Source organism: Ambystoma mexicanum, chromosome 1p (genome assembly GCF_040938575.1).
Source record: "Ambystoma mexicanum isolate Mex_15411 chromosome 1p, UKY_AmexF1_1, whole genome shotgun sequence".
In the NCBI taxonomy this organism is placed as follows: Eukaryota; Metazoa; Chordata; class Amphibia; order Caudata; family Ambystomatidae; genus Ambystoma; species Ambystoma mexicanum.
Genome location: NC_090921.1, coordinates 98,270,256 through 98,284,032, shown reverse-complemented (window position 1 = coordinate 98,284,032; position 13,777 = coordinate 98,270,256). Strand labels below are relative to the sequence as shown.

At 43.8% G+C, this 13,777-nt stretch overlaps 1 protein-coding gene across 1 annotated transcript in view; it reads left to right on the top strand.

Annotated features, from left to right (window-relative positions):
• Positions 1-1,856: 1,856 nt before the first annotated feature.
• LOC138566626 (proteasome subunit beta type-6-like) overlaps positions 1,857-13,777 on the top strand; it is a 51,020-nt gene continuing 39,099 nt past the window's right edge. The window contains exon 1 of the mRNA XM_069644168.1: positions 1,857-2,053. Within this exon, the coding sequence (XP_069500269.1) occupies positions 1,931-2,053 (123 nt within the window). The 5' untranslated portion in view covers positions 1,857-1,930. The remainder of the gene's footprint in view (positions 2,054-13,777) is intronic.

Genomic DNA, 13,777 nt, shown 5'->3' with positions numbered 1-13,777 from the left:
TAGACCCTCCACTCTGAAGGTGTTCTGATAAAGGGCTTCCCCCTTGGGATCTCCCTCTTGTATTACGGTTCATTCAAGGGCCTCCTTTTGAGCCCTTTTCCGAGATTGATATCAAACATCTTACACTGAAATCTGCTTTTCTTATTGCCTTCACTTCTGCCCGTAGGCTTGGGGAGATTGGGGCTCTCTTATGTCACCCTCCTTTCCTGAGGGTGCTGCCAGACTCGGTGCTGCTGAGGTGTGGCCCGAAGTTCCTCCCTTAAATTGTATCTCGGTTTTCATACCTCTCAGGATCTGGTTCTCCCTGACTTCTTTCATGATCCGAGAATGCATGAGGAGGTGGCTTGGCTTAACATTATGTCCGGCGGGACGTGTTGGAGTATTTGGCTAGGTTTGCTTTTTCCCACCAATCTGATAGTCTTCTGATTGCTTGTGGTCCGGCTGGGGCTGGGCAAAACGCATCTGTGGTTTTCCATTTTCCGATGGTTCCGGGTTGTGATCCCAGTGCCTATATGGCTTTTGGCCTGCCTGTGCCTGCGCACGATCAGGGGCGGTCCGCCAGGGGTTTGGCGGCTTCCTGGGCCGATGCAAGGAGGGTTTTTCTCTGCAAGAGATTTGTATGGCTGCCGCCTTGGCTGGTCTAGGGATTTCCATCAACCGCTATGGGTTGAGTTTCTCCCACTCGGGGGGGGGGTTGGTTCCTTCGTGGTTGGAGTTTTATCTGTGGGGATGTGAATTAAGAGTTATTGTGGGTGTGTTTGCTGCACTGTTTTTAGCTCTGTTTCTCATTGGGACCTTTTCCCCGTTGCTGCTTTGGTATACCTCATGAAGTAAGTACTGGGACGAGGAAGAGTGGACGTGGAGGTAATGCTCTGATTACTTACCAGTAATCGTCATTACTCCTAGTCCTACTCTTCCTCGTCACAGTACTGACGACCCTCCTCACCCTCCCTGCGGGGAAGGTCCCATGCTCTGGCTTGGTAATATGAAACTGAGTGACGTGGATGTGGGGGAGGAGTTATAGGAATTTAAAGAAATAGAAGAAGGTCCTGTGTCGGAGGCAGGGGCCTCATGAAGTAAGTACTGTGACGAGGAAGAGTAGGACTAGGAGTAATGAAGATTACCGGTAAGTAATCAGAGCAACAATGGCCACTTTTGGTTCTCAGACCACCCCTTGAAGCATTGCAGACTGCATACTGCTGAAATGGTCTGAGAAAGGGAGTCGGGAAGATGCAAAGAGGTTTATAGAAAAAAAAAGTTGCATTATAAATGTAAGAGTTCGCTAGGGAAGTGATGAGTTTTTCAGTTGCTTTACACGCTAGCATGAGGCCCAGTGGTGGTGTTCTTAGGAGGAAGTTAGCCTTCTAGTTCTTTATTGAAAATGTGTGGCTAGCTGGTTTCAATTTAAGTATAGGGCGGAAGGCTATGGTGGACTGCATGACTTCAGCCTGTAAAAAGGAAGGTCATCTAAGAACAATGCTATTCTTGAAAATGACAGGCCGGAAACTAGCAGTGCTAAATATTTTACTTTGACATATTGCCATTCGGTTCTGTGTTAAGAATGGTGAATAATTCACGAACGATCGAATGAATACGTGTTATAACTTAAGAAATATGTAATCACTATGTATGCGGTTTAACGAAGATTACGCACTTTTGCATTTCAAACAAGCTAATTTTGGCAAATTGTTGTTGACTTTATAGCTCCCGTCGTGTTTCTTAAAACGATTGCACAGTTCAAAAGTCAGGGGCGCCTGAGCAACAAGGTGCCCAGCAGAAGTAGGAGCCCAATTTGACATGTGACGCATCTGCGCTACGAACGTATTAGAGGCATGTCACGTGGGGCTCCTACCCGCTTCTCTTGACGGACGCATGCGCATTGGTCCCGGATGAGAGCCGTAGGGCGCCGCTTGGTTTTGCGACACTTGTGATGCAGCAGAACTTGAAGATGGCAGCACTAACGATGCAACATCAGCGGGCGCAGAGCACCGCCCGGCCCGGGAGCTGTGCCGATCTCTGTCCCGACTGGATGGGCCGGGAAGTTAGCACAGGGGTGAGTAAGGCACCCCCTTCTCCCCCCCAACCCCCAACTAAACCGGATCAGCACTGCGGAAGATAAGCAGTGTCTTGAAGGCGGCAGCTCTGTGACTGGGGTTAGTAGTGAGGGGTACCGTATGTTGGGGGGAATGAGGTAAGAGGCCAAGGGAAAAGCCACATTCGGGCGAGAAGAGGGACACGTGGTCTGGAGGCGAGGAGTTAACACTGGCGTGTCCCCATCTGTGACTGAGGCGAAACATCGTTTTTTTTGCATTGGGACAACAGGGGGGGAGGGGAGGGGAAGAGATGGGGATAGGAAGTTGGCTGCCAGCAAATGGGCATATTTCTGAGCAGAAAAGTTACAAATTCAGCAATAGCCTCACATGGGCTTTAAAAGTGTTTCAATTTATTAGTGGCGTTGGGGTCTGATTCTAGCCAAGTCCCTGCCTCTTGATTCGCCTCGATTGCCTTTGTGACAGAAGAGCCCAACCGGAGCCAGGCGTCACCTGTCTGTTCCATTTACAGAATTAAAGTGGCACTGCCACCCATTGCAAGATAAGATAATTGCATGCAATCATCTACTTGTAAAGAGTGCTTTGTTTTTCTCTTGCCTGCCTTGAATTATGTGTTGGTGCAAATCAGGTCTCGTTTGAAATCTGTGCAGCTAGACCCCTGGTTTCCACACTTGAAACATCTATGCAATCTTAGGCAAATTACTCTACTAAAATATGTCATCATACCTTTGGCTGCCACACCTAGCATCTCTTATAAGTGAGTTTGATAAATGTGCACCACATTAAAGATGTATAGTTTTTGCTTCAAAGGTAAAAATATTGATCATGTATAGTGTGCACACCACACATGGGTATCCCTAACTTGCTCCATTGCTCTGTCACTTTTGAGCCACCTGTATTTCCTAACAAAAAAGTGAAATGCATGATGTAATACAATGTTTGGTTGACCAGAGGATTTGCCTGGGGCCTTTTCCTTTACTGTTTTTTTTTTTTTTTTTTTTTTTTTACTCCCTCCTCAGCCCCACCCGGGCTATTGGTAGCCGTCAATGTGTCTCCTTTTACTACCCAGTTTGTGAGTGAAGCAGTCGTCATCACGCTGGTCTTGGGAAAGGGGATGCTTGCCTAGACACAGGGATGCATGTTAGTTGGAAATCCTTAAGTGTTTGTTTTAACACTGATGAATACTATGGTTCCTTCACTAAAGTCTGCTCCCAGGTGGCCAGGCAAAGGCAGATGCTTCCTGGTTCTGCCATTGGGGGTGGTGTACTACGGCAGGATCACCTGTGAGGAAACGGGGTGGTGAGGAAATCCTGTGGCGCGAGATGCAGTAGTTGTCCTTTAAAAGGGAGAACCTTTTTTAAGTTGACAAAACTGGTAATCCTATTGTCATTATGATGCATCTGAACCACATAAGATCTGTGGTTTGGGCTTAAAATACATAAAACGTGAACAAACCCTTAGAAGGAACATTTGTCTTCCTCTTTAACAATGAAATCTCAAGGTTCATCCCAAATAACTTTAAAGGAAATAAAATCTACTGTTAAAAGCAGGAAGTTACCAAGTACGCAATCCTAGAAGTACTGGTATTAGGAAGAGGGCTGAAGTCATGTTGCATTATCGGGCAACTAGCCCACATGAGGGAAGCTCAGAGGTTTTAAAAGCCCCCCCCCAGGTGCAGGCAATTGAAAGGAGATGGCACTGTGGCTGGAGTGTATGCAGCAGTGGCAATCCAGGCAGAAGTGGGAGAACCAAAGCAATGGCGGGACTCTGATGCTGCGCATGCCGGCAGAAGGCGTGCAAGAAGGCTGCCTTTCCCCATGTGAGCCTAATTGCAGTGATTGCGCAGCATTAAGCGTGTCGGGAAGCTGTGACTCCAGAGGGAGGGGCTCTGTAATTGAGCGGCCGGACAGGTGGCACCTTCAGCTAGTAAGGGTGTGGGTCCTGAGTGAAGTTGTACATTGTGCGGAGAAGGGAACACATAAGCTGGTGAGTTGGACCAGGCATTCTGATTCCTGGCGCGAATGCTGCCAGTAACAGTATCCAGTTAAATATGTCTATGAGCAGAAGTGATGTGAAGTTGATCGTTGGTATTTGACAATGGAACACTTGAATTGCAGCACTCGCGTGTAACTAAGCATTCTCCCTTTGGCTTGTGTGAAGCGAAAATGCTTTGAAATTGCATTGTTGAACCGAAAACCTTGAACATAACACAAATAAGTGGTTCTGTGTTGAGAGGAAGAGTGCCCTCTGAATCTGTATTACTGCAGTTTACAATTTATAACAAGAGAAGGTAAGTGTTAAATATTATTACAAGTGGGAGAAAGTGAGAATTGCCCAAGCCAAGAACAAACAAGGTATTTTGCCAAATAAGACATAAACCAGCCTTTCCCAGTGATCAGCATTGCCTAAGACCAAGCATTGCCTGAAGCCATGAGTGACAAGAAAGCTTCTGGCTAACAGCAGACAGGGATAAAAGCAAGGTTTTGGAAGGGAAACTTGCTAGCTTTAAATGTTCAAAGTTGATGCAACCTACATTGCCAAAGCCAATGGAGAAGTGTGTCCTAAAAGACATTTTAGGTTGTTGGTTGCCGACAGTCTGCCCCTAAGAGTGCCTTGCCTACTTGAAGCTGTTAGTGTGCCTGAAGGTGAATTCGAGTCACAAAAATATTGAAGCTGTGGTGATGTATTTGATTGTAGATTTGAAACTTCAGTAGCACAATTGAAGGTGGAATACCATGAGGCAGCAGTAGACCCTCATGGTGTACTCTTGTAGTAGTTGAAGTGCTGTGAAGCTATCCTGACAAAGATACCTACTGTGACTCCTAATCTTGTAAAGAGACACTGAGTGTTAACCAAGAACTGTGCTTCATTAACATTTGCAGAAGTTATTTTCACTTTTAAATGGTATTTTGTCTTGGACAACTGGAAGTTGTGGCAAAGCATTGTCGCTGGGAATAACATTGATGCTAATTTGAGTAAGTGGAAAGTCTTTATTTCTCCAAGAAGAGAAGCTGTCCTGTTTGAACTTTGGTTAACGGAACATTACTTTAACATTGAAGGAGCCAAGAATTGAACTGAGACCTTGTTACCTTTTTGTTGAACATTGAACAGAATTACCTTGAAACCTGGGGAAGGGGTTTGCCCAGGTTACCAAGAACTATGAATATCATTGTTGACGTTACTATGAATTGATATATATATATATATTTTGTTCTTGTTGTTTAATGTATTTATTTAAATGTGAGAGCCCGATATCCCATGTTAGTGTCTTGCTTTAGTTTTGATAGGTGGGGAAATCCTCTCAGAGTAGGTATAGTGAGGCGTTGGTTAACATTTATGATATAATAAAATGGCATATTTTGACAAGTCAGTTGTCCGCTTCACGTTTCTGACCCTTCACACCACCATCCAGGACACTGGTGTGCTGCCCGTTTCTCCCACCTGTGTCTGCTGAAAGACTTAAGATGGCTCCCCTAGGGATTAATCCTGCTTGAGGCTGTGCACGATAACCTGCTCAAGTCTGAACAAAGAATACAAGTAGTTGACCCTTTTTCTTTATGCAGTTCTGTATTTAGTGTCTTGGAAGTAGAGTTGCAAAAATGGATTGTTTAGGGTGACATTGTGCATTCTGGATTGTGTAGTTTCTTTTGAGATGGTTAAAATATAGCTGTAATCCTTTTTGTTTAACGTGAGGTTTGATATATTTGTACGATTGGGTTATATTGCAATTTGTGTAAATGTAAGTCCTCTTTATGAAATAGAGAATTATTTCAGTGCCTTTAAAACTGTTTAACAACACATGTATATCTGCTAGAGATGGGAAGATGTGTGATCAAGTCTAAAGTGCCGCTTGGAATCAAATCCCAGTTTACGGAAAATGCGATCCTGGACAAATCATTTAATTTTACTGTGCATCTTCCAAATTTCGGATGTCAAGTAATAGGTTTTCTGCTATAGGGGGAAGGGAGGCAGGTCATCAAGTATGGGTTTGTTGTGGGAGCAAGGGAAATTGAAGTGTTTTTTTGTAGGAGTTAAGAAGGCAGTATCACTGCTATGGGATTTGTGTGTTGAGGGGGGGGAAGGCAGACCGCAAGGTATGTATCCTTTGCCAGCTAAGCTTGTGGTTGGCTCATGCCTTGGCTCAGCTCTATCCATGAACTATTTTGCATTCCCACCTCTACACACTATAGACTCGTGATTGCCAAACATTTCAGAACCGCAATTTAGCATCAGCATATTTAATTTCTTTCCTTCTTTCATCCGTTACAGTGACAGGGTTCACATAACATCTGCTGATATAGTACAGAAGGATAAGCTGATTTGCCCAGGATCGCTCGCTTAAATTAAATGATGAAGCTCGGATTCGAGACCAGTCTGCAATTTACTTACTTGATTGTGTATTTTCACAGGTTTAGAAATGTGTTCAGTGTGGATTTCAAGAATACTGTCTTACAAAGTACAGATGGCACAATACAAACTTAAATATTAGGTGGCTTCCAAAACGACAATTACTAGGATACAAATTAATGTTGTGACTTATTACAGCACCAGAATCTGTAAAGTCTGGGTGATCACACAACCTAATTTTTAAGCCACCCCTCATGCAGCATACTGAAATTCTCAACCTACCTTCCTTACTGTGATAGAGAAGTGCATAAGGTCAAGGGACCAAAAATCCTGAATTCCCTGTGAGATGGCTAAGATGAATGTGCCTAAATACTGATGACATTGTTGGATCCAAATTTTATTATCCCCACATCACCTGTAAGCCTGAGTCAGTATTTATACAACAGTAAAACTAGCAAGATATCATAACTCCATTACAGAAATAAGGGCCTCACCTTTACGACTCGTAGGACATAACTCGGCGAACTAGTAGATTATGAGGGAGCAGTGATCCGGAGCGAAGTATGGTAGAGGCATTGGGCATGTAAGATTGACGATGTCCAGAATATTCATGTAAGTACCTATACGCTATTGGCAGAGGACACTATATTGTTTTGCTATTTACTTGTATGTTATTTCAGTCCCAATTCGTCAGAAAAGTACTGACAATGAGAATTGGGATTTTCTGCCCCAATATTGACATGCTCAACAATAGCTGCAATGCAAAGCGTCCAACTAAAACCGATTGGCTAGCTACTTGACATAAAGTGCTTGCTCGCTTATATACATAAAGGAATTGATGAAGTGGTTACCAAACGCATTGAGATTTTAGGGACATGATGTAGTAGTCACTTGCTACCTATTGTCTGTCCTAACTTTTCCTATCTGAAAATATTTTGTGATTTCACTTAAACAAATTTAACCTTGTAACGTGCTCGGGAGACCCTCTGGTTAGGTCCAGTGTTGAACATGAATTCAAGATGGCGTCAAGTCTTCAAAAGTAAACCATTGCCTTAGTCAGACAAAGAATTGCTTTCATGGTACTTCTGCCTCTTCATGGGTATCCATGGTACAGGACCGGAGTTCTAGCTTCAGAAAAGATGCATAATGGCATTAGTGGTACCTTCATTTTTGAAAAAAGCATAAAGACTGATCTGCTCTTTCAAGTCGCGTGTCCCAACATTTGAGCATGCTACCCTTGCAGTAAAACATATCCTGACTTTTGCAGCTTCAAAAAAGCCATCAAAACCTCTTTCTGTGATAAATGACCTCACCTCTATAATTCTGCACACTATGCTAAGCTATATTTCCTACATTGCCAGTCACACATTTTGTATAAATGGGAGCAATGTAATCATCCAGCATCAAATAGCAAGCTCTTCCTCTACCCACCTTTTCAAATTGTTGGTTCAACTGGACATGCCACCTTTGTGGTCTATCTGATTAACGAAATAGATTTTGCATTGTATTAACACGCAATACAATCACATTTTTAGTACCAACCCTCTCCTTTCGGATCAATGTACTTCAGGTTTAACATTTCAAGTGTTACTGCATTATCGAAAGCTAGGTTCTAACTAACTCGTAAAGTAATGTGCACAAGAAGATGAATTGAATGAATGTGTTCCTCAATCCATCAACTGCATGATTAATACTGCATATCTTAATAGCTTCCTCCTATTTAGTTAAACATGCTCCCTCACTTAGCTTCCTTGGCCCCCCCCCCCCCCCCATACTACCGTGTTTCTTTCTCTCATTGCACCGGATGTCTCTAGAGTAGTCCCCTCTAAGACATTCTTCTCCAACAGAAGCTCCACTGCTCTCCTCTCGCCACTGCCTTGGCAGACTTGTGTAACCACTCCTTTGCCCCTGGCTCTTTTCTGCAAGCACTCCCTTGTGCACACTCGGCTAACTATCGGCCTACCTCCATTGCCCCTTTCCTGGGTAAACTGGAGATGTTGGGTGGGGTGGGGAGAGGACCCACACACTGAATGTGCTGGCTGCCTCCACGACCACCAATCTGGCTTCAGAGCATCCAGGGGCACATAATATGCTCCTTAAAACCCGCCAAGACCTACTCTCTAATCTTGATTCCAACTCTCCCTCCCTTCTGATCTTTCTCAATCTTTCCTCTACCTTGACATGGTCATTCATGCCATCCTCATAAATTGTCTCTGTGATACCCTTGGAATCACAGAGCGGGCCCCGGTCTGGCTGACCTCCTTCTTTTCTAACCGAGCAGTTGGGCCCTTTCTTATCTGTTGCTCACTCTCTACCTGTGCCGTCTATCGGGGCTCTATCCTATCGCCGTGACTTTTCAATATCTACCTAGCCCCTCTGGCCCACTTGATCTCCACCTTCTCTCCTCACTTCCAGTGTTATGCTTATGACACTGTTCTCTTTTGAGCATCCCTAATCTCTCATACCTGCTATTCAGGCATGGTGCTTTGCTAATCTGTTTTACTGCTTGTAAGACTGAGATCCTTCTCATTGGGACGTCTGCACCCTGTTTCCCTGCCACTCTCGGGCTACGCTCCTTGGGCCCCCTTCCCTCGCCCTCTTGTGAGGCTACAAACCTTGGTCACCTTCGACGCCTCCATGCTTCCGCTGCAGATCCTGTAGAACTCCACACTCTAGAATCCAATTACATACACAGGTTCCAACACATTACTCCATAACATCTCCTCCCCCACCACACCCCCCCATATGAAAAGAGAAATATGTGGGAAGGGAAGAGGTGAAGAAAAGTTAGAAAAGAATGGATGAATAAAAGAAAATATGGAAACGGTTCAAGATTCCCTTTAAACATGTAAAGGGATAGATGGGACCAAAAGGTTGGTCATTTCAGTAGTAGACCTAGTCATTGTCAAAGTTTTGAATGATTTTACGGTTCCTTTTTGATAATGCCCGGGCTATAACTTCACTTCTACCATAATGGTGACTTTTTGAAGCACTTTTATCCATATGATCTAATGTTCCTACATTGCGATCTTCGTCGGTGTTACATCTCTTGAAAGTCTCATTGGCTGGATGGCCCTATGTTGATATCTTTACTTGTGCTTGGTCCATTTAAGTCATTTTCAGCTCTCCCCACATCATCAGCAGACCATCTTTTCCCATCTTTCCGCACAACCGAGTTGTCGAGGCAAATTGAAACCCTTTGTGGTGATCTAATCCTGGATTCGCCTTTGTGTACTTTCCTGGGTTCTCTGATGCTCACCCAATCTCCTTCTTTGATGACCTTTTCCCTCACACCATTCCTGCGATCATAATACTTTTTGTATTTTCTCTTTTACACTCCTTAATATTTGGTCCATGTCCAATCTTGCCTCACCTGTGTCCATGAACATCCTGGCAGGTCTCAATCGATTAGATGCTACCCTGCCACACATCGTGGTGAAAGGTTCGACATCCGTGGTGGCCCCATTACATCGATTGCCTATTTAGACCATACACTGCCAGGAATCTCCACTGGATGTAATGCCATTTTCCTTAAAATCTTACACTTATCACTTGTGGCATATGCAGTACAATTCTTAACCATTTCTTCTGCTTCTCTCCACATGTCCGGCCACCAATAATTACTCCTCACTCCTTTTTTTAGTCCGACTCCTTCTCAGATGTCCTTCATGTGCCAAAGCAAGTAATTTCCCTCTTACTTTCACAGGAGGAATTATACGATCTCCTCTATAAATGTGTTCTTGGTTCATGGATAACTCCCCTTTAATCTGCACAAAATCTCCCAGAGATTGTTCATATTCTTTCCAATCACATGCTATAGCTTTCCTTATTTCTACTTGTTCTGGATCCATGTCTGTCATGTTTTTCCATTCTTCTTTAGCATTTCCTGGGTTCACAGTGGCTATGATATCGTCATCAATTGACTCGACCCCTGGTCAATTGGCAACCTGGAAAAAGCAATCAGCCACCTAGTTTTGGGTGCCTGGCGTATGACATATATGAAGATTATATTGCATTATATCTAGGAACCATCTCCTAATTCTCAGTGATATTAAATGGGATGATTTAGACTGTAGAACATGGACCAGTGGTTTGTGATCAGTCTTTAGAATAACGGGCAAACCCCATATTAGGTTTCTAAAATGTTCCAAAATCCACTTCACTGCTAGAGCTTCCCTCTCGATAGTGGAGTAATTCAATTCAGCCCCTCTCAAAACTCTTGCTGCAATAGCAATGGTTAACCTATTTTTGTTCTGAATTTACTCCTCCAAAACCGACTTTACTAGCATCTACCAAAATTATTGTTTGGCTTTGCTGTGTAACATCCCTAATGATGGTGCTCGATTGATGGCGATCGTTATCTGTTCAAATTTCATTCTTGCATTCTTTTGACCAAATATATTTTGCTGACTTTTTCATGAGATCTCTCATGTTCATGGGTTTGTTTGTGTATTTCTCTACAAATTTAGAATAATATTCTGTCGTAACTTCTTAGCTGATCTTTATTTTCTGGTTCAGCTATCCCCAAAATGTTATTCATTAGTTCTTCCTTGGGACTAATACCCCGTGCATCAATTGAATGTCCCAGGTACGACACTTTTGTCGCATTTTATTTAACATTTATCCAGTCTTACAAGTAATTCAGAAAAGTGGTTTGACAGACTCCCATGAGTTTGGCATCATGTTCCTCTTCGGTGCTGGCAGAAATCAGAATGTCGTCTTGGAAGCAGTGTACCCCGTCCAAGCCTCCAAAAAGATGCAACATCAGCCTTTGAAACACTGCCGCAGCTGAAGCAAGGCTAAAAGGCTTTCTTTAAAGGAGTGACGAATGACGTGAGACTCTTGGACCCCTCTTCCAATGCAATCTGATGGTAAGCCGAAGACAAGTCTAAAGTATTGAAAAACGTGGCTGGTTTCATTGTTGTAAGTAATTCACTTATGTTGGGAAGGGGATGCCTGTCTATCCACATGTTTCTATTAAGGTCTCTCAAGTCCACGCACATCCTTATGGTGCCATTTGGTTTTTTCACTAAAATATTGGGGCGAGCCACTCTGAGCTTTCAATGGGCTCTATTATGTTCTGCTCACAAAGCCCTGCAAGTTTTTTTCAGCTCTTCTTTTGTGCCAATTGGGACACCTCGAACTTTGTGTGCATAGCACCTTTCTTGAGAACGATTCTGTGCTGGAAACCTAAGAGTCCAATATTTTCGCTTAAACACTTTGGGAAATTGTTTTGCTAGTGCAGCTTTGCTATTACTATGGTCTTTCAAGACAGGAATCTCTTCTCCCGGGTGGATTCTAACTCGCAGAGCAGCTTGTTCCTACCAGCCTACTACAGATGAACCATCTTTAGCTATATATAGCCTGCAGTATGTTTCTCTATCTTGGAACTTTAACTTGACCCACGTGCAACCTATTATATCTATGGGGGTCTTTCCATATCCAGTTGCTCTCACCCCAGTACACTGTATTTCTTGCATCTTGACGGATAATATCTCCACAAATGTCTTAACATCCACCATGGTGTACAGGGATCCGGTGTCCGCCATAATGGGTATGGATATACCATTCATCTGCATGCTCACCCAAGGCCCTCTAGATGGTTGTATGGATGAGACGGTGAGTATCTGCACATGTGCATTTCCTCGATTGACAGTCGGCATGCTGTCTTGACCATTATTTTCTTTGACTTACAGATCCTCTTGTCCTACTGCTGGAGGGGTACCTTTTGCCTCTGCCCATCCTACCTCATATATTTTTGCACACTTTAGCAAAATGCCCAACATGACAACATTTGTAGCACTCAACTGCTGCTGTGGCACTTTGTCGCTATCATTGTCTGTACCACCCACATTTCTGACAACGGTTCTGATACTGGTTGCCATCACCTGTGTATCTGCCCCTTCTGGAACCAGCCCTTGAATTGTTCCTTACCATTGCTACTAAAGACTCCTCTAATTCATCCCTGGGTTTCTCTTGGATGAGTTTGATTTCTTTGTCCTCTCTTTACAAACCTTTCTTTCATGCAGCGATCACCAAGCTCCTTGCTATCTCCGTAGCCTGCTCCAATGATGGGTTGTTGGTTTGCCACAATCACTGTTGTATGCGTGAGTCGGCAACATTCAACACCAGCTGGTCTCTCAATTACTCTTCACCTACACCAGTGAAATTGCACTTGGACATAAGCCCCCTGAGGGATGCCATATACGCATCTATTGACTCACCCTTCAATTGTCGCCTAGAAAAGAATTTTTACCTCCTAATACAAAATTGGTCTTGTTGCCAAGTGTTTGGCGAGCTTTTCTAGTGCACTTTCAAACTTGCGATTAGTGTCACCAGAACCTCCCTCTGTATCATCCAACTCGGGAAGGTTTCTAAAAACCTTAATGTTTCAGCTCAGACACAATTCAATAATGTAGCCTCCTTAAGGTCATCGTTGTATTTATTGCCACCAATAGCCCTTAAATACACCTGAAAACCATCAATCCATTGCTCCCACGGACACGTAGGATTACCAGCGCATGGAAGAAACTGCATAGGTGCTGAGATATGTTGCATGATGTAGATGAATTATGTCCACATTGTAGTTGTGTTCACCATTTTTTGTGTGACAATAGTTGACGGATTGATGTCAAATGGCGTGAATCTACTTTCAATAATGCTGTCCTTTGCTTGTTTTCCCTGTTTATTTTTATGTTGATGGTGCATTCACACATAAACCCTGTGGTCTTTGTTCAGACTTCACTTTGCTAGGTTTTTTGTTTTTTTTGGATTTTGGGTGGCATCAGTATTATTTGTAGGCTTGTTTGTCCTTTGAGATTGATTTGGTTGAAATGTATTGAATCCTTCAAATCGCACACGTGAGGTCTTGGCACTTTCACTATAATGGGCAGTGTTTATCTGTTCATACACAGTCCGTTACTGATTTAATATTCCCAGAACGTTTTACAGCGCCACAGTACCTGTATTGCACTTCGTAAAATCGGCGTATTGTGTCCCCAGACCGTTTTACAGCGCCACAGTACCTGTATTGCACTTCGTAAAATCGCCGTATTGTGGTTGCCATGGTAGCTTAGATGCAAACTTGATAAAAGGCTGCACGTAGCCTTACGTCCTACGGTCTCTTCCTCAAATCGCTCGCGACCGCCGTTGGCTAGCGATTATAATGCTCTCACTTTATAAATCAGACGTGAGCTCCTACTAATGTCCCCATACCTTGCAGCAGCTCATGGCGGCCGCGACCAACTCTTCCTAGTCGTCGCTGCCAGTAAAAGCATTAGCAGACAGCCCAATATTTCCTCACACTCATGGCACCGCTCTGTGGCCCAAAGCGGTGCAGTCTTCACTGGTGCAGCCGTCGAGGGAGCTCTGGGGGCCTC